Source organism: Bubalus kerabau, chromosome 4 (genome assembly GCF_029407905.1).
Source record: "Bubalus kerabau isolate K-KA32 ecotype Philippines breed swamp buffalo chromosome 4, PCC_UOA_SB_1v2, whole genome shotgun sequence".
Classification (NCBI taxonomy): Eukaryota; Metazoa; Chordata; class Mammalia; order Artiodactyla; family Bovidae; genus Bubalus; species Bubalus kerabau.
The window spans coordinates 37,806,988-37,827,509 of record NC_073627.1 but is presented as its reverse complement, the minus strand read 5'-3'; the positions used below and the strand labels follow the sequence as shown (position 1 = coordinate 37,827,509).

At 51.4% G+C, this 20,522-nt stretch overlaps 1 protein-coding gene across 13 annotated transcripts in view; it reads right to left on the bottom strand.

Annotated features, from left to right (window-relative positions):
* Positions 1-19,457, bottom strand: part of MINK1 (misshapen like kinase 1) — a 47,132-nt gene extending 27,675 nt beyond the window's left edge. For 4 of the 13 annotated variants that reach the window (XM_055576755.1, XM_055576756.1, XM_055576763.1 and 1 more), the window contains exon 1: positions 19,065-19,449. In XM_055576755.1, the coding sequence (XP_055432730.1) occupies positions 19,065-19,121 (57 nt within the window). In that variant the 5' untranslated portion in view covers positions 19,122-19,449. Of the gene's footprint in view, positions 1-19,064 lie in introns of all 13 variants that reach the window. The other 9 variants (XM_055576757.1, XM_055576760.1, XM_055576761.1 and 6 more) reach the window with 3 other exon arrangements.
* Between the last annotated feature and the right edge of the window lie 1,065 nt (positions 19,458-20,522).

Here is a 20,522-nt window from a genome sequence, read left to right as displayed (position 1 = left end):
CCGGGCTGGGGGACAGGAGGACAAGTGTGGGCCTCAGCCCCACCTCCCCTGTCACCAAGCACACCAGGACTCCACAGAGGACCAGAGGCTCAGAGAACCTGTGATGTCAATAGAGGATGAGGAAAAGAACTGCAGGGCCACTCAGGAAAGAGAATGGGAACTTGCGGTCCACAGAGGGGACCGACAAAAGCTGGCGTGATGGAGGCTGCGGCCAAACCACCCTCTTGCCTGGAAGAGCAGGGCTGCCAGGGCCTGTGGAGTCTCTGTTTATCTGGTGCTGAGACTAGGCTGGGCTGGGAGGGCCTCCCACCCTCCCTCCCTGAAGAAAACAATAGGCCTGTTTTCCTGAGCTCTTCCTGTGACCCAGCAGGCCCTCAGGAAAAGGAAGAGGGGGGCACAGGCAGGGCTGGCACCAAGGCACAGCCTGGAGGAGGGGGCCTTCAGTCTCCTAGCAGCTCACCAAGGCCTTGAAGCCACCCCTACACGCCAACCATCCAAGCACTAAACCACTGACTGCCGTGCAAATGCAGCTTCAAACCCTGTCCCTCGTACCACGACCAACCAGATCACTAACCCTAAGCCCCTGCTATCGGAGCCCCCACCGGGAAGGGGCCAGGCGGCGGGGTGGGGGTCAGACAGGTTTCCCCGGCAGTTTGAGGCCCACAGGGATGCAGGCAGTCGGTGCTGGCAGGGGCTTGGGCAGGGGGCACCGTCCTGGTGGAGAGATGTCCTTCAGTTAGCTGTAAGCAACCAAAGGACACATGTGCATGTTCGCCTATGAGAAGAGATACAGGAGGGTGTGTGTTTGGGGAAAGGATGGGTGTAAGAGGAGGCGAATGGGAGTGGATGTGTGGGCTGCGGTGGGGGTGGGGGAGTGGCAGGAGGTTTCCTCAGGTTCCCTCTTCCTTCGTCCCCAAGCACAGAAAGCAGACACAGCCCCAAGGACCCAGCAGGTCCAGACGCCTGCCTGTGTCAACAGGAGGAGGCCCTCCGAGGCCTGAGTCAGTCTCATCCCGCCCCCCACCCGCCAATGACCCAGGGAGTGTGTTGTGTTACCCCCATTCCTACACCAAGGGCTCAGTGTGGAAAGTGGGCCCAAGGCCAAAGCATGAGACAGACAGACACTCCCGTGGGAGAAAGGAAGTCGGCCGGAGTCGGCGGGGGGTTGGGGGGGGGGAGGAACCGTCAAGGCACCTCCTCACAGAGCCAACAAACAGGAGAGAAGAGAGCTCGAAAGGAAGGTTAAAACCCTCCACAACTCCCCGTCATCCACAACATCCAGTAATGAACCAGACGGCCTTCAGAAGACTCCCTTCCTAGTCTTCATTCCTCTCTGCAGCTGACGCTCCTCTCTGCTGTGGATAAGCCTACCCCACACTGCGGAACTGAAGTGCATCCTTTTATTCTGGTTCCACACCGTGAAGTACTCACCCTCTGCTTGTCGGCAGCTTTGAAGCATTTTTTTGGAAAAGGAGTACAGGAGGAGGAGGAACGGAGTGTGCCCTGGAGCGGAGGGGCAGGAGAGAAACCAGGAAGGATGCTTATGTGCAGGCAGAGGGTAGTTTTTAAGTCACTCTTTCTGGGTCCCTATGCCAGAAGGACACACGCGATCATGAACACACACACACAGATACACAAAGAGGCAGAAGCAAGTCCAGACCTGACACACACACATGAACACAAATACCATTCTGATCAGAAACCAGTCAGAGCGGACAGGGGCCCTGCCTGCGCCAGGCTGGGAGCTGTGCCCTCCATGCCTCAGCGCCCAGGTTCCCCACAGACCTGGCTGCCCGGACGCCCTCGGCTGGGGGCTTTATCCAGACCCGAGGGTTTTCCTGGATGGAGAGCCCCACAGGAGGTGGGCAGCTGACCCGTGCAGGGAGCCAAAGGAGAGACACGCAGTGCGGGAGGGAGGGGAGGAGGAGAGGGGACCAGAATTCGAGCAGCAGCCTGGTGCTGGTTCTAAAATGGCCGCAGGCGAGGCCAGGGACAGATGGTCTCTTTCTGATGCTGAGCTGGAGAAGTGGGGAAAGGGAAAAGGAAAAAATAAATACCGTCACAGTCAGAAATGTAAAAATAAACCAAAAAACCTACAAGATAAACAGCTTGCTTCTGAGGTTCCGCCTGGCTCCAGCAGCTAAAGGAAAACAGAGAACTACAGGCCTGGGGTGACAACTCCCAGCCTCAGAAGGGAGGTCATTCTAGCCATCCCCCTGCTCAGAGCTGGAAGGTCTTGCAAAGTCTTCCAGGCAGCTGAGGGTGGTGTCTTCCCTTTGCTTCTCTAATACTCACTTCCCAAGTCTCAAGTTTTTAAAGCCTTTGCGAATAAAATGCTATAAGCTGTCAGAGTTTGATCTTGTCTCTGCCATAATGAACACGGAGACTGTCTGTGGCCAACAGCATCAACTTCATCACCTCCCAGCTGCTGCCTCTGCTGCCATCATCCAACCACCCAGCTCTTCACAATTTACAAGGTGTTTCCACAGTCATTATCTCATTTGTGCCTCTGACCTGGAGGGAAGCCAGGCAGGAATTATTACTCCACTTCACAGATAAGGAAACCAAGGCTCCAAGACGTTGTGTTTTCAAAGTGGAGCCTGGTTCGTCTTCTGATGGCAAATCCAAGGAGGCCTCCCATGGCACACATGCCCCAGAGCTCTGTCCACTGGATTCCATTGGCCTTCTGTGGGCCAGAGAGGCTCTTCCTTAGGCTCAGATCTAACTGCCTTACAGCTAATGATCCAAAGGATGGTTTACCTGGAGCCCCACCCATTCCCATCCTGTGGCGGGGGTGGGGGGGTGGTAGGGGGAGAAGGACAAGGCAAGGAGTTCTTGGTTCTTTTAATACGCCACGCCCCTTTTCACCTCTGGGCACATGCTGTCCACTCTTCCAACTCCATCTCTCCCCTCCCTTTGACCTGGATGCCCTGTGCACATCCTTCCAGACTTCAACACAGACTCCATCTCCTCCAGGAAGTTTCCCTGACTGTGGTCCTGCTCCCACGGCACTCTGCACGGCCCCTTTCGTGGCCCCAACTTCATTTTTGTGACTGATTCTTTAATTGTTTGTCCTCTGCAAGACAAAGTCTTAAGAAGTCAAAGTGTCAGTCACTCAGTTGTGTCTGACTCTTTGCAACCCCATGGTCGCCATGCTCCTCTGTCCATGGGATTTTTCAGGCAGGAATACTGCTGTGGGTTGCCATTTCCTTCTTGAGGGGTCAAACCCAGGTCTCCTGCATTGCAAAAGTTCTTTACTGACTGAACCACCAGAGAAGCCCAAGGCCACGTTCAACACCCTTCTGTTGAATGGATATAAAAACAGAAGAAAGTAGGTGCTATCTAGATAAAACATCCCCTTTCCCTAGTGCTCTGGTTTCTAACACTAGCTTTGGGTTTAATCTCCATTTTTTTCCAAAATAATCCACAGTCACTTAAAAGCAATGAACAAGGGCAGCTACTGAAAGTGAATCCTCTTTTGTTATGTGAATCAGTGCCCCATAATTTATATGTTGGGTAAACATATATTACTAGAAAGCGGACTTTCCTATAGCAGGAACTCCTATATCACTGCCTAAAATCAAAGGGAAACATTAACAAGGACCCAAAGGCTGTAAGAAGCAACAGGGAAAGAATAGAGAACGGGGAAGGTTCCTGAGGGAGAAGAGAGCCAAGCTTTCTGGAAAGGAAAAAGAAGGGGGCAGAGGCTGGGTTAGGTGAAGGGCAGAGGAAGGTCGCATCTTAGACAACTTAAAGGAAGGTTCCAAAGTAGGAGCGGATGACTCGGAGACATGTTTCCTTAGCTGAAGCAGCAAGGCAACCAGGAGGCTAGTAAGACGGAATGACAGGGAATGGTTTAGACTTCACTGAGAATCGGAAGGCCTGGGCACTGGTTCTGATTCTTTCATATCATGAAGGCAAATCAGCAAATCACTTAAGCTTGCAGAGCCTCTTTTCCTTACCAACCCAACCCCAGCTCACAAGGGTTCATGGATGTACAAACATTTTGATACCCACAAAGTGCTACAAATTTGCAGAGTCATTATGAAGAGACTTGCCTCCCATAGAGCCAAGGAAAAACTGTCAGAAGGTGATTTTCCTGGGATTTAGAGTGAAGAGTGGCAGCTTGGAAGAAAATAGACAAGACAAAAAAGTAGAACTGTGAGGAGGGCAGGCAAGAGAGAAGGGAGGAAAAAAAGGACTACAGCCTTGGAGGCAGGGCTGAAAGGCGCAGGGGGCGGTAGCGGGGGTGGGGGGGGGTGGTCCCTGGCAAGCAGACAACAGGAGAGAAAGGGCAGAGCTTAGAAGCAAGGAGGCAGGAGGGGGGCAGACATCAAGGGCATTCATTAGACTTCATTGCCAACTGCCTCCTGTGGGAGTCAGGTGTCCACGAACACCAGGCAAGAGGCTGGGGAGGGTTCATGACCAAGAAAGCCTAGGTCTTGTCTGACCCCTGTGTGGCTTCTACTTCCAGATGGGGAAGACCCGGCCAGATGCCATCAGAGAGGACACAGGGAGGAAGGCTATGACAGACAGGGGACTATGAGAAGACACTCTGGAAGGAAGGGTAGAGGGCGCCAAGCTGAGTCAGTTGAGAGAAGAGCAGGTGGAGGGTGGGGCCCACAGGGAGGGGAAGGAAGGACTGTCTGAATCAGACTTAGAAAGGGTTACTCTCCGAAGGGTGGAGACCAGAAATTCTCTGGCCCCACCAAGGACCAACTCAGAATAAATTACAGCCCAAGGGGTACATAGGTGAGACAGAGGGAGGAATTTCCTGACCAGCAAGATGGAGCAAACATGCTCATCCAACTATTCACCAGGCCCACCTCTCCTCTTTTATCCTGAGAAAGCTTTCCTGGCTACATTTCTGCCAATTTTAGGGCCCTGTGACCAGGTCGTGCAGTCCTTCAACAAACGTCGAGTGCCTGGCAGAGAACAGAACGTGGCAATGAATGAAACAGAAACAGACCCTTCCTTTGTGGAGCTTACAGGAAGCAAACATTAAAGACACAATTACACAACTACACACACTGAACTGTGATAGGCAGTAAGAAAAAGTACAGGGCCTCCCTGGTGGTCCAGCAGTTAAGAATCCGCCTTGCAACGCAGGGGACACTGGTTCGTTTCCTGGTAGGGGAAGATCCCACATGCTGTGGAGCAACTAAACCAAGGCACCACAATCACTTACCCTGTGCTCTCAAACCCTCAAACCACAACTACCGAAGCCTGTGCGCCCTGGAGCCCGTGCTCCCTAACTAGAGAAGCCACCACAATGAGAAGCCCGCACGCCACAGCCAGAGAGCAGTCCCCGCTCACCACAACTAGACAAAAGCGCACGCGCAGCAACAAGACCCAGCGTGGTCAAAAATAATACAAATTAATAAACGCATAAAATTTTAAAAAGTACACACAATACTTTTTGAAAGATTAAAGGAAGGTTATGATAGGGGTTGGGGCAGTAAAGGGCTGATGGGGAAGTGATATTTAGTCTGAGACCAAAAAGACAAGTCAGTTAACTCAGCGAAGGTCAGAGGTGGGGAAGGCCCAAGGTCCTGAAGGAGAAAGAGCCTTAAGTCTCCAGGCAAGGCCATCGAGGATCCAAGTAGCCTTTTCATAAAGCACTTTACACATTTTGGTGTAAAGTCCTGTCTCTCACATCTGAATGAAGCGGTTTATCCCCATCAGAATGTCCCTGAGGGTGAGGTGCAGGTCTACCCCCACCCCCAGCTGAGCCCGCAGCGTCTACACTCAAGGGCATGTGGGGCTGGAATTCCTGACTCAGGGGGCAGGACAAACAGGAGTTTCAAGTTGAGACATTAGATTTTGAAGTTGCTCTTTTTCCCACTGGAAGAGGGTAGAATGCTCTACGGTAGAGAAGGGAAAGCCAGACCCACACCTAGGGGCTGAGTGACTCACTCACGGACAGCCATTAAGATTGAACTCAAGACACTGGGTGGTTTTCTCTTTCCCCAAACAAAATGTGAAGAAGAGGAATGTTAACAGAACCCCAGGAGACATCCTTTCTGGGGGCTTTCATAGGAGAAATCATGCAGCTACCACCTATCTAACGAGCAGTTACCAGGCCAAGTACTTATACACTTCTGTTTAACCCTCGAAACAGCCCTGTTAGGTGGGTCTTTGACAAATGGCAAAAATGAGGCATGGGGGTAATTATGACCTTGCCAGAGGTCACACAGTAGGTGACAGAACTGGAGTTTGGATTCAAATCCCTATCTAACACCTGTGAAGATGGGAAAGGCCCTGATATCCAGGTCCCTCCCTATCTCCAAAGAGCAAGTAAAGATGTCCTGTCTTCCCAGGTCAGTCCTCACCAGGTCTGCCTCCTCTTCCCTCAGCTCTAACAGACTCAGGGGAGCCTAAGAAGGAGAAGGGAACAACAGAGGACGGGATGGTTGGATGGCATCACCGACTCAACGGACACAGGTTTGAGCAAACTTTGGAAGATGGACAAGGACAGGGAAGCATGGTATGTTGCAGTCCATGGGGTTGCCAAGAGTTGGACGCTACTGAGCAACTGAACAACAAGGAGCGCACCCATACTGATGTTCTTACTTCAAACGGTCCTTCAGATCTTTCTGAACCTTCCCTTTCTTTGGTATCCTTCCTGGATGCCCTGCCCCACGTCCCAACTTGGTGCTCAAAGATTTTTAGCAATGAAGAGAGGAAAGAAGGGAGGAGAGGCCTCTTGGGTCTGGGGGGGCCTTAAGGATTATCTGGTCCAGTGGTTCTCAAAGGGAATCTGCTCACCTGGGAAAACACACATACCAAGGCCCTGCCCTGGGAAGACTGAATCACCTGGCGAGGAGGGGCAGGGTCTGGGTAAAACGTGGGTTAAAGAAGCTACCCAGGTGACTCTGAGCATGCCTCTGATTAAGAGCCTCTATTCTTATCCCTTTGTTTTCCTAAGTGAGGAAACCCAAGTTCCAGAGAGATGACGCTCATCCTGTAAGCCAGAGGAACTGAAACAGGAGCCAGGTCTCCGGGCTCCTGATTCCATGCCGGCTCCATATATCACATTGCCTCAACTCTGACAGCCCTGTGTCAGCAGGCCTCCGCCAGGGAGCTCTCTGCAGACGTCACTCCTGCTCCACCTGGGCAGGTTTCAAGGATGGGGCGGGGGATGCGGGCAGCAGTGGGTACGTTAATCACTGACTTGCGACACACACCTCATCTGCACAGAATGCACCTTGAACTCCAGACTGACCAAACACACGGGAGCCCTCTGTTTCTGCTGGGGCCTGGGCACTGCAGCAGAGCAGCAGGAGCCTCTGAGTTCATGTCTAACCAGCTCTGGGACCCTGGCCCGCTGCTGGCACCTTTAAAAATGTCACATGGTCCATGGAGGCTCTGCTTTAAACATGGACACTTAAGCCACTCTGTGCTTTTATCGGTGGTGGTGATAACAACCATATCCAGGCAGGCACAATGCCAGACGCCAGGGTAATACCTAGGGAAGGCTGTGTTCCCATGAGTGAGGAGTGGCGTGCTCCTCCATTCACACTATGAGCACCAGGGGTGAGTGAACCAGGCTCAGCCCAAGAAAAACCATCAATCCATTTATAGTTGACTCAGTCTAAGAAAGAAACAGGCTTTAGATCGGAGTGAGAGGGGCTGTGGTGAGGAGGGCCATGGGGCTAGACCCTGGAAGGTGGTGGTGAACACGTGGAACCTCCTGTAAGGTTGTGCGTAGGAAACAGTAAAGACCGAGTCCTCAGGCCCTGGGACCTGACACCAGGGTGGGTGATCCAGGGAAACAGCCCCGAACAGGGGATCCTAAGCTGCCCCCCAAAGCTCCAACTAGAGGCCCTGTGGCCTGGATCTTGACCTGTAAGAAAGGCCTCTCCACCACACAGGGCTCCCCTGCCCTCCTCTCTTCCTGGGTGACTTAATTGCCAAGCCTGCCTCTCCTTCCTTTATACTTCCTTCCCCACGAAGGTCAATGAAAAAACTGTAAATGGTGTGAACAAAGGGAGGAGGCTAGGTAGGCCATGGAATTGGTGACCTGTATTCTAAGAAATCCAACTTAATTCTAGGTCATGCTTTGGGTCTGTCCACGGGTGTGGACACCACAGAGGAATACAGCCTGACCAGGCTCCATATTCTGCAGGCCTGGAGACCCAGGAAGGTGACATCAAAGGGACCTCAAAGGCTGCCCTCGATTTCCCCATGACAGCTTTCAGAGCAGACCACTCCTTCCTCCCCGTGAGAATCTAGGCCTTTGCTGTGGCCTGTCATTCCACAGGAAACAAGCTCCTGAGCTCAGACTGCCTGATTTTAAACAACTACCTCCTTCTACTTGATGTCACCTTTCTGCTCCTCATGATACATGAATACATGTCTGTCAAATAAGCTGCCAGCCAGAGTTACACCACTGGCCACCCCTTGGGAAAGGGGAAACACAGAAAAGACAGAGACCCTCCTCTGGGTACAATGTACTCATCTAAGGATGGCTTTCTTCTACTTCCAGGGAGAAGCCCTCTCTGTTAACACAGGAACCCCTCACACACAGAGATATGCTTTTCATTTTATTAGCTTCGTCCCCTGCATGGTCTCCTTCCCACCTTCCTCTGTAGCTACCCACCACACCCCCAGGATGAGAAGTAAGGGCTAAGAGTAAACAAAATGACGCATATAAGTACAACAGAACCAGAAAGCAAAGCCCAGCTGGGAGATGGCAAGAGGAGCTGAACACGGAAAAGAAACCCTCAACTTCTCTTTCCGTTCCTGAATCTTTTGTGATTCCATGTGGCCATTTCACTGAAAACCCCCTCGGAGGCCTGCTGCCTTGCGCTGGAGCCAGGAGGAAGGGGAGTGGCCCGGGCTGGCTGATGACACACACGGACTTCTGAAACAGGTCGCCTCACCTGACTCGACAAATAGTAAGTATCCGCCATGTCAGCCCTCTGCTTAGCTCTGCACACACAAAGGGAGGAGACACAGATGGGTGGTTGCCAGAGGCTGGGGGTGGGGAGCTGGGTGTTTCATGGGGACAGCGTTTCAGTTGGGGAAGATGAAAACGTTCTGGAGGGGACGGCAGTGACGGTTGCACAACAACAAGAATGTACTTGATGTCACCAAATTGTGCACTTAAAAACGGCTAAGATGGTCAATTTTATGTTGTGTATATTTATTAATAACTACAATTAAAAAAAAAATTTTAAGGTGGGAGGGATGAGCCAGTCTTTTTCTCCTCCCTCTGAAGAACAGGGCTTCTTCTGAATCATTAATGCTCTTTCCTCCAGAATAAATCTGAATTCTTGCACACCCTTTTCGCTCCCATCATCAGAGAATGCCGCCTGGCAGCCTGACATCCAGAAATCTCCACCAGTTCTGGACACAGGCCCCTGGATCTTTGTATTCTCAGCGTGTGCCCATCAACAGCAACCCACCAGCAGTTCCAATGGCTCAGGCTAAGCTCATTTGCTATGTTTTTACTTCCCTGATGGTCCAGTAGTTACCCATCTGCCTGCGAATGCAGGGGACACACGTTCGATGCCTGGTCGGGGAGCTAAGATCCCATATGCGGAGCAACTAAGTCCCTGTGCCACAACTACACTCCACGTAAGCAACGAAAGAGCCCACATGACGCAACGGAGATCCTGAGCGCCACAACTCAGACCCGCTGCAGCCAAACAACTAAATATTAAAAAAAATTTTAAGTCATTTACTAAATAAATAAGTAGAGTCATCCTCTCTTCTCAAAAAATGCTCCCATGTGATTAAAACCTGTCCACTGCCAAGACAGATATAAACGGTGACCTCTTAGAGGCCGTGACCACTGCTCTTACAGGCTGCCTCCAAACCATGAAACAGGCCATGTTTCAAAGTTTCCTAATACAATTCTTCACCACAGATGTTTTACGGACAGTGTTGTATTGTCCCGAGTGAGCCCACAAAGCCTGTTTCCCACAGGCCACATGTCCATGATTAAAGCAAGTGCAAGACAACACTGCTCGAGGCACACAGTCCAGAGTGTCAGCGGCAGGCGCCCTCCCTCAACACGCCCCAGAGATGCCTGCCGCCTGGGCGCAGGCCTCCAGCAGCGCAGGGGCGCGCGGGCTCAGGTTCTGGGTTGAGTCCGACCTGAGCCCGACTCTGCAACCTGCTGCTTAGTGGCTGTCCTCAGGCACGTTATTTAATTTCCAAGTTCTGTAAGCCTTGGTCTCTTCACCTTGAAACATGAGGAAAATATCCCACTTCAAAGGGTTACTGTGAGGAATAATGAGATTATACAAGGAGGGAATGCTCTGCATAGCAAGTATTCATTATTTTCCCTATTCCACTCCAGAACCCCTTCTGAAATGAATCTACATTAAAATATAAATGACTTGTATCAGAGCAGTTTTTGTTCCAAACTGAAGAAAGAGAGAAAAAGAGGGCTTCCTAGAGGTCTGAAGGGATACAGGGACTGGCCAACTTCTGAACCACATGTTGTCTGTCCTCCCCAACCCTGCTCTCTGGGATTGAAGGTAGTTTCCATGGTGAAGAAGGACACTGTGAAGGTGAGAGGGACTTTCCCCAACTTCTCCAAACCTTAGCTAGACTAGACCAAGAGCCCATCAGTCTTGCCCCCTCGAGTCGGATACGGAGAGCAAGAAGTGATGGTGGCCGTGCGACATTCATGCATTCCCACCAGCCACTCTGCTCCCAGCCACTCACTCACCCCCAGAGCTCTGTCCTTCTCCAAAGGAGACACTAGCCAAGTGGTCTTCCCTCTAGTCAGTCTCCTGCAGACTGAGCAACGACACTCCCTCAGCACACCTCTGGCTTCATGGGGCCAACCTCAGGATGCAAAGACTGGAGAGAAAAGACCACTGCACCAGCCTCTGCTCTCACACTGGGACCTCACACCTACTTCCTCCTCTCGCCTCCCTGCTGCTCAGAATTTTAGGGCACCCCACGTCCAACAGTTCTGTTTCAATAGAAGTAGAGCTGAGTTACAAAATTATGTCAATTTCTGGCTTACAGCAGCAGAGTGATTCAATTATATATATATATATATATATATATTTTTTTTTTAAGATTATTTTCCATTACAGGTTATTACAAGACAAAGTCTGTCTGAATCTTTTCTTGAAGACTCTTTCCGAAGCTGCTCAGAACTGAAGACCAAGTATGACATGCTTTTCAGCCACTCTCTTACAAATGTGCCTTGAAAGAGAGAGTGGGTAGGCGGTGAAGAAAGAACATGAAAATCATCTTCCTTGCAGTCTGGCTTTGGAGCTGGCCCATTTTACCTCCAGAGGTGTGCTGGCAGACAGATCCGAGCTGCGAGAAGAGCTTCGTGCCATGCGCACGAGTAGTTTACAGCCTATATTCCTCTCTCCGCCCGGAAAGAAGGAAAGGAGGGAGCTTAGGATCGACTTCTGACTTCTCGGGAGAAACTTGTCCAGTCCTTCCCCTGACCTTTTCCACATCCGTAAGAGGTTCACAAGAGGCCCTATCAGCAAGGTGGCTGGGAAAATAATTCTTCAGTGTGCTTTCCAGTCATCGCCGGGTGCTTCACAGCCCTGACCCCCACATATTAATATTTAAGGTTGTTAGTGCTTCTGAGACAAACTGGCAATGAAACCTCCCTCCCCAACATTTTCAAACACCCCCAGGAGGGCAGTGTCCCCCTGGGTTGGGAAGCACTTAAGTCAGGAACGATGCTCTTTTTTGTCACATGGTGCCCAGCACATACGAGGCACTCCGGTGGGAAAGTGACAAGAATGCCTGGCTCCTGATGGCTTATCAAGGGAATAAGTACTGAACCCTGCTGTGTAGTCTGCATGCACTGTGAGGCTCAACAAGAAGTGTGGATTATGGTTCCTATAGTTAAGGAAGTGAAAGGGAAAACAAGACGATGAAATATGATTTTAGTAGGGGTGATACATATTCAAATGCTAAATTACAAGGTCTGTGAAAAGGTGACCAGTGAGGGCTGGCACGGTCAGGGGAGGTTTTGTGGAGACAGTGGACACTGAGATGACTGGAAGGAGGTGGCAACTTCCTCACTCGGCCCTACTGGTCCTCAGTGTGTCCCTGCAGAGACCACTGCTGAAAGAAAATTCCTCCAAGCCTGTGGTCTAGGACCAACTTGGCAAGTCCGGCCCTTCAGATCCTATCCTGGATGGTTTTGGTGGAAGAGGGTGGGAGAAGATTCCCCTTTTCCCTCAGAAGACCCGCTGCCATGGGCCTGCTTTCAAGAGGCGCTTCTCCTCCGAAAGGCAGAGCAGATTCACCACCACAGGCACAGACTTAGTCACAGGCTCTGAGAGGGGCAGTTCCTGGCTGTGACTACCGAAGCTTCACCTGTCACCCTTGGCTGCAAAGACTCTCCCACTGTGAGGACACACACTTTCCTCCTCAGTCCAAGGTCTTCTCGGCTGCTCCCTTACCAACCTGCAGCATTCCCCTTGCTGCAGGCAGAGTCTCCATGACCTCCACGCATCCCTCTCTCCACACCACAGGCTGGGCCACCACACACTTCTGGCAGCCCGCCCCACCCTCCTGACATTTCAGCCGCTCCTGGAGTCTGGCTCCTCCAAGAAACCCAAGACTGTGGTTCTCTGTGCAAAATTGGTAACACTTCCCGACACACCCCACTCATCCTTGACTTGTACAGTGTAAATTGAGAGAGACCTGTTTATACATACAGTATCCACCTAGCCTTAGGCAGAATCCCACTGACCATGGACGCTAACTCCAAGGCTGGGCCTGCTCGTGCTTATTCCTGTGAGATTTACCTACCTTCCAACCCTACCCACTACTTGGGGCCAAAGACATCAAGTCACTCACACACACACACACACACACACACACACACACACACACACGTAAGGAGATGAAAATGTTAATTAGCTTGACTGCAGTTATCATTTCACTATGCCTATGTCTATCAAAACATGTTGTGTACCTTACATACATAAATATGATACAAAACAGCAGTCCCCAACCTTTTTGGAACGAGGGACCGGTTTTGTGGCAGACAACTTTCCCAAGGACTGGTAAGTGGGGGGTGGTTTCAGGATGATTCAAGTGCATTACATTTATTGTGCGCTTTATTTCTACTATTATTACATCAGGTCCATATTAGATCATGAGGCAGGAGATCCCGGAGGTTGGGCACCCCGATATAAAACATCTAGTGGTACACCAGCTCCCTCATACACCCACTTAAGACAACAAGCACACGCAGTCACCCTCTGCAGAGCGACATGTGAACTCGCACACACCCAGTACTGAGACCTTCCCCCCACTAAATAAAAATAAGAGTCACATGCTCTTTCCACATACATACCCTTACCCTTTGAAAGAGACAAACTTTTTTTCTTCTCTCATAGGAAGATTCAGAAGAAATCCTTTTGGAAATGAAGCCTGGACTTTCCCCCCCATCCTCAAGCTCCTATCCCTTGGTTAACTGTTGACCTAAAGCCCCACCCTAAGAATGGCCCCATTCCAGGGTTTCCGAGTTCGGGTCATCACCACATTCTACCCATTGGCTCACCTCTAGCTCCACTTTCTGTGGCATTGTCAGCTTGGTTTTCTGACAGGCGATTTCTCTCTCAATCAACCAACCAAATATTTCTGTCTTGTAAAAAGTAAAAACAATTCTTGTTATGTGCTCTCACGGCTTGCTAAAGTTTTCTGCTACAGTCCTTATCATGGCTTGCAATTTTCTGCATATGTGATTATACATAGAGAGATATACATATGATTGTTTTATGAATGTCTCTCCCTACTACTAGAACGTAGGAAAACCGTGTCTATCTTGTGTGTCATTGTATCTTCTGTGCCTAGTTCTAGTTCTTTTCTCAAGGAGAACAGGAAATCCTACCTTTAGCAAGTACATCCTTGGCTGTCTGGTCACTGGGCAAAATCTCCAGGGGCTTCCTGGTCACCATAATTCCATCCCTTTATTTTCTCCTCCCTCTACCATCTCCTCCCCATATTAAGAACAAAAAACCTCAAGCATCTTTTCAATTACCCTCTTGGGGAGTGTCCCGTTAGATGGAAGAATCCCAGACTGAAGTCAAGAACTGGCTAGTTAGGAGGAAAAGGCCAGGGAGAATAAGAGAGAGAAAAGAATGAATGTGGGCTTCTCCCAAGTCATATTTTTGTATCTTCCTATATTCTCTGGGCATTTGAGAAATGCTTTGAGACTTGACTTATTAACTTGATCGCTTTCTGTTCTATTTCTTCAGCCCTACTGAAGAAAAAACTGAGGGAGTTGTGGGTGTAAAGTGAGTGCTGGAGGAGGGGGAAAGACTGGATATCAGATTTCAAGAAGACTGACCACTACAGACAGAAAATGAGTATGAGTCACAGCAATCAGAGTTAACAAAAACTTCCTGACCCTGAGGGTTCTAAGATAGAGGAAGACAGAAACAGTTTAAAATTTGCAGGGGGTAGGTGATATGTGTGAGGGGGTTGGGGGGAGCCTCAGCCTGCAAAGGCATTGCTTAGGTGGAAGCTCCCAGAGCTCTGATTAAATGGCTTAGAATGGTATCATCACATTATTACATCCTTCCTGTAGTATCTAGAACCCGATTCTCAATATAGGAGACCAACAATGCTTGCTGACTGACTGATGCAGAAAAGGATGTTACAGGTAACTCTCTCTGGTACAACTTCGGAGACAGAGAGATCAGTCGGGCAGACTCTCAAACGGCTTCTGGAGATGCTCTGCAGTCCCAGAACTGTTTTATGTTCCTGGGTTGAGAGGTCACCACATTCCTTATTTATTAACCAAGGCCAAAGTACAAGCTCGTAAAGGGCGGCTGTACACTTCCTGCTATCTTGTCTCCAGGATGACGGGCAAGGACACTCAACCTACCCAAGCTGTTGTTCCGTTTTAGGCACACAGTTCAGAGTGGAAAGGAATGGAGGCCAGATATGAAATTAGAATTTTATTGTTAACTGAGCTCCTGGGAGAAGCTGGAAGCTGGTGGTGGTAGGCAGGCCAGCTCTCTTGCTGACCCTCTTACTGTTCTCTTAACTGTGAAAACCTCGCTTCTCCAAAGACCCTCCCCTCTGCGGATCACAAAGGGCAAGGGCTCTGTCCTACCCGGGGCACAAAAGGTGGCGATGTCTCCTTCCTAGCTTGGAAGATGGGTGAACATCTCCTTCTAGCAAAGTTCTCTGCTACCTTCCTTCCAGCCTCTGGCCAAAGCAGCTTTTCACTTCACTCCAAGTGCCACTAGTTCCCCCAAGAGCCCCACCCTCACCTGCAGTTCTCTAGGGAAAAAGTCCCCACTCAAAGCCCCTGCTTCTGCTGCAGATCAGCCTGTCCAGCCCCGGTCTAAGGCATCTGTCATCAACATTTGGACAGCCAGCACATCAGAGTGCAGCGGTTGCTCAGCGGCCTAGAAACACACGCCCAGAACTGCCAGCCCTCCAAGTGGTGCTGGTTCCACAGCCTCGCGAAGAGAAAAGGAAGGGGAAGAGGCTTCTCCAGAGAACAGCCACAACACCACAAGACTGTTAGAGCAAGAACATCTCTGTCAGCACGACTGCCCGGCAACGAGTCCCTCCTGCCTGTGCGCCATGGTGTTATTTCCATACACACTGAGCGCAGCCCCCCGGTTCCAAGGACACTGCAGTCTAAAACTTCCAGCTGGCCAGACAGTAAAGAGAAGCTGCTCGGTTTGTGAAGCGGGTCAACCACGAGGAGCAACACAAAAGGAAAGAGGTCAGCCCAGGGCCTGCTCCCTCCTTGTCCCATCCACTTCCACTGATACTTCTGCTCTGTGAGAAGCCAGGAGTTCCCAGTCAGAAGATTCTTCTGGAATATAACCAAACTTGGACACAGAAAGGGTCTGAAATAAGAGGCCCATTTTTTTTCTCTTGGAAGATCCTAACTTTACTTCAAGTCTCAGATGGAGGCTTCCAGAGCTCTGTTTACCACCAGACGAGGTCTCATTCCAAAAAACTCAGAAAAGATATATTCTTAATTGTGTGTATACAAAAGGCAAGAGAAAGCCTAACCAGCATGATGTTTATTGAATGATGCTTTCTTTTAGCAGAGCTTAGAGCTAAGAGCTTTCACTTGTTAGGACATGCCTTTATTCAACAGTTGAGAGCACCCCCCACCACGTGCAAAACACTGTTATAGGCCCTGGGGATGCAAAACTGAACAGAAGAGTCAAAATCCTAGCTTTCACTGAACTTATATTTTAGTCAGGGTTGATAAGTACATGTCAGCTGGTGATAAAGACTACAAAATAAAACAAAGCAGACTGAGGGGTGCTATATAAAAATTTATATAAAAATGAAGCAGGGGCGGGAGTGCTATTTTAGATACACTTGTGCCGGAAGCCTTCTCTGATTGTCATCTGATAACAATTAACAATAAGGGCAATCATATGGTCATGATGTGCCAGGAACTGGACTAAGTACTTAATATGCAGTATTTCACCCAGTCCTCAGTAACTCTGAGTTCAGTACCATCACCACTATACAGATGAGCAAACGGAGAATGAGAAGGTGAGGCTCTTGGCAGAATCTGCAGCCAACCCGGGAAGAAGGGGGAGCAAGGCCATGGTTACTCATAAGTGAGAAAGCGGGGACCTGAACTTAGGAACACAACCCCACACTACTGGGCCAGAAGACAGAGCCTTAAAGAGGTCAAGCGTGCCTGTGGTCACAAAGTGGCAGGTCTACCCGCCTCCCCACCCATGGCTAAGAGATAGTGCCATTCAATCTTTCCTAATATCAGCCTATTACTCTCATCACCACCTGAAAGCTAAGCCTTATCTTGAAACAAGAGAATAAAAACAACTTGGACTCTGTGAGGCTGGCTAATAAATGCTGAATATGCTCCTCTCCAATCCCCCTCCCCAGTTTAGAGAAACACTTTTCTGCTAATTCTCCAGGTTGCCATTTCTCGACAGACAAGAACAGAATAAGAGATGACTGAGCCCAGCTGTTACACAGGGGCTCTCTGAGGTGGGGCAGAGGGGACAGGTCCTTCCCTGAGAAAAGTCCAACAGGCCTTCTGCAGTCCTATTTCAAAAGAAGTGCTCCCCCCCACCTCAAGCCCTGGAGTACTGGGGGGGTGGTAGGGGAAGAGGGATGCTTTCTTAAAATGCCTGAGGCAGGAAAGACCATAAGCACTGGGAGCAGGTCAAGGGCCTCTCTGGAGGGAAGGAGAGGAGAACAGGGCAGGAGATGATTGAGGAAAGAGGCTAACACTGCTTCAAAAGTAGAGAAGTTAAGAAGGGAAATACCACATCCAAGGTCATAGGGTGTCTGCAGAACTGCTGGAAATCCCAGGCCGAGGATCCAGGCCAAACTAGCAGAAGAGGCTAAAGGAAAAGAGAAGCCCAAGCAGAGCCCCACAAGGTTTAAGCCAAAGATCATGGTTTGGACCCACCTGTTTTTATTATATTTAAGTCACCTCAGCAACAGGAACCTGCAGCGAGAGTTAATCAACAACCAAGGTAGGAAGGGAAGGTGGGGACTCATGCTATAGATAGTACACTAAGGGGAGCCTGGATTTCCATCTTATACCCCAGCTGGCCTGACTTGAGAATCACAGTTTAAACCGATTAAGACTCTCCTTCCTAAAGCCTTCAGACCCTCTTCCCCTAAACACACATACACAGAGAGAGAGAAATTCAATGTTCCATCTCCCTCCTCAGCAACTCATCACCTTATCTGAAGCAAGTCAGGTGTCCTAGCCCAACGTTGCACCAAACAAATTATGACCTGAATGGCAAGAAAAACTGTGTCACCTAGAGAAACCCAATTAACGACATGACTCTGCTCTCTTCAATTCCCCTCTCCCCTCCAGTCATATCCGGGGCACCTGTGTGGCTGACCGCCTTTTCCTGCTACTGGCCACATTCCCTGACCAACTCAAAAGCCAGAAGACATTTCAATAGGGGCCTCCGGAGCACCCAACCCAGAGATGGGAAACCCTGCTCTCCCCAAACACCCTGGCTCGTTGAGAGAGCCTGAAGGACACAGGACAAAAACACCCCCTGGGGGACAGGCTGGAGTCTTCACCTTGAAATCACTCAGTGGCCCCTTAAGCCAGGGCTCCCTGCTGAAGAAAAACAGGTAAATGCTGCTGAAAGCTCCCAAATGAGGACATGCAAGGGCCCCAGGAGAGACAACGAATAGGTATTTCCAAGAAATTCCTGCTGCAGTTGTTCCCCTCTGATCTCTTTTCTAATGAGCCCCTCCCTGGAGAGATCTCCATCGCCTCCCCCGCCTTCCAGCAAAGCCATGAATACTCAAGCTTTTCCAAACCCGAAGGACCACATGCTGCATGTGTTTGTGTGTGTATAGACCTGTAAACATCCTCTTCCCAGCCCAGGCCAGAGTTTCTGAAGACCAGAAACGCGTCCCCTCCTCCCCCGGTGCACTTGACTTTCCTCCCAGCCCCACTGCTCTGCTGCAGAGTTGGTAATGTAATATGCGGGGGACCCTGAGACCGGAAATGCCTGGTGCTGGACTGCTGCACCTGAAACGCGAACGAAGGCACCGGGGCGGGCGGCAGCCGAGCAGCGGGGTGAGGGCGGCGGTAGGAGGTGTGCGGCCCGAGAGGGGAGGCTGAAGTGCCGGCCGGCGAAGAGATGCAATTCAGGGCTGGGCGAGGAGGAGAGAGGGTGATGAGGGGGAGGCTGGCGAGGCAGTGGCAAAGTCAAAATTCGAGGAGCCGGGAAACAGGAGGCGGGGGGAGGAGCAACGGGAGGAAAAGAGGCCCCAAAGGGGATCAAGGGCCAGGAACGGGCACCACGGTAAAGATACTGCAGGTTCAGGGGAACTGGAAGGTGACCCGCAAACACCTGGGAGGAAGGGGTCCGGAAGCTGAGTAAAGGTAGAGGAGGAGAGAGGAATGGGGGCGGGGCACTCCAGGGCGGGGACCGAGCTGGCTCCCAGAATCTGCAGCGCGTGGAGAGCGAAGGGGAGCGGAGGGCGGGGGCCAGGGAGAGGGGCGGGGGTCGCCGCGGGGGACCCGGCGCCCGGGAAGCGCGCGAGGCGTGCGGCCACCCGCTCTCCAGCGGCGGGGACGGGAACCAGGAGAGGCTGGGGGCGGGGGGCGGCGCGCTCACCCGCAGGGCGGACAGGTCGATGTCGTCCAGGCTGCGGGCGGGGGCTGGGTCGCCCATGGCCTCCACCGGGAACGGGGCCCCGGGGCCGCTCACGCTCCGGCTCGGTTATTCCGCTGCCGCCGTCGCCGCTTCTCCCCCATCGGGGGATCCTGGGGGCGGGCTCCACCGCGCCTCCCCCGTAGAACGGGGAGGGGGAGGGCCGGCGGGAGGACCGACCCACCGACTGACAGGAGCTCTCGCCCCAGAGCCTGCAACCCGAGCCTCCCGCCTCTCCTGCGCAGGCGCGGAGTGGCCGCGCACCGGGAGGGTGGAAGAGGGAACGTGACGCGGGCGCGCCGGGTTCCCCCTCCCCCTCGGCGCAGACACCTGCGCGCAGGCGCAGGAGAGAGAGCGAAAGGCGCGCGCGAGGACTGAGGGACCGCGCGAGCCTGGCGTGAAAGAAGTGGGCGGCGGCCGAGGCGGCCGCGGAGCGCTCCCACCAGCTGGCGCGCGTGCGCACACGCATTTCCTTCCCTTCCCCTGTTTTTTGCCCTTTCTCTCCCCCATTTCCTTCTGAGCTCTCCTTTGACGCCTTTCCTTCCTTTTCCCTCCTCTTTCGTGTGCCCAGCTGCCAATCAAACCACCCACCTCTCTATTTGCGGGGGAAGGGGGGTGGGACCCAACCCCCTCTATTACTAGGGGGGTTGTTATGGTAACTCCCCACGCGAGGGCTGGGTGGCCTCTAGATAGAATGGGCTGTCCACCCACCTAATTGCCATAGCAACAGTGGAGCCGCTGAGGGAGGGGCCTCTTCATGAGAACTTGGCTGGAGAAACCGTCTGGGGGCTGGGGAGTGAAGGGGGGACTGGCTGCCTCGTGACTGCCCCTTACCCCTTCCCCGACTGCAGTGGGAAGTGTTGAGAAGATCTCAGATCTTCCTATCCTAACATCTGAGGATAGGAAATCCTACTGCAGGCCTTTGTCTCTGCACCTCTTGTTTGGCACAACAGAACTGCTTCCACAATTATTCATTGACTGATCTCTGGAGCTGTGCGTGGAGGAGGGGTGGCAGGGAGAGGTGGAGGGGAGCAGTAAGAATCTATGTCGACCCCCTTCAAATCTTGCTTGGGTCACCTTAGGTCTAGGCATGTTGGCATAGAATCCCCCAGCCATTAGCCTCACTGGAGGCTGGGTAATGCTATATAAAGAAAAAGGAGTCATGTTCTGCCACTGACATGCTGTGTGACCTTGAGCAAGTTGCTTTGCTTCTCTGGGCCTTTCTTTCTTTGCAAATTTGAAAGAGAAGGCTGCTTGATCTTTGAGATCACTTGTAACAGTAATAATATTTCTGCAAGACCCCACCTCTAGCCTTAATGTAAACATTACTTTGTTGTTGTCATCGTTGTTTAATCTCCCAGTCGTGTCCAACTCTTTGCAAACCGGTGGACTGTAGCCTGCCAAGCTCCTCTAACAATGGGA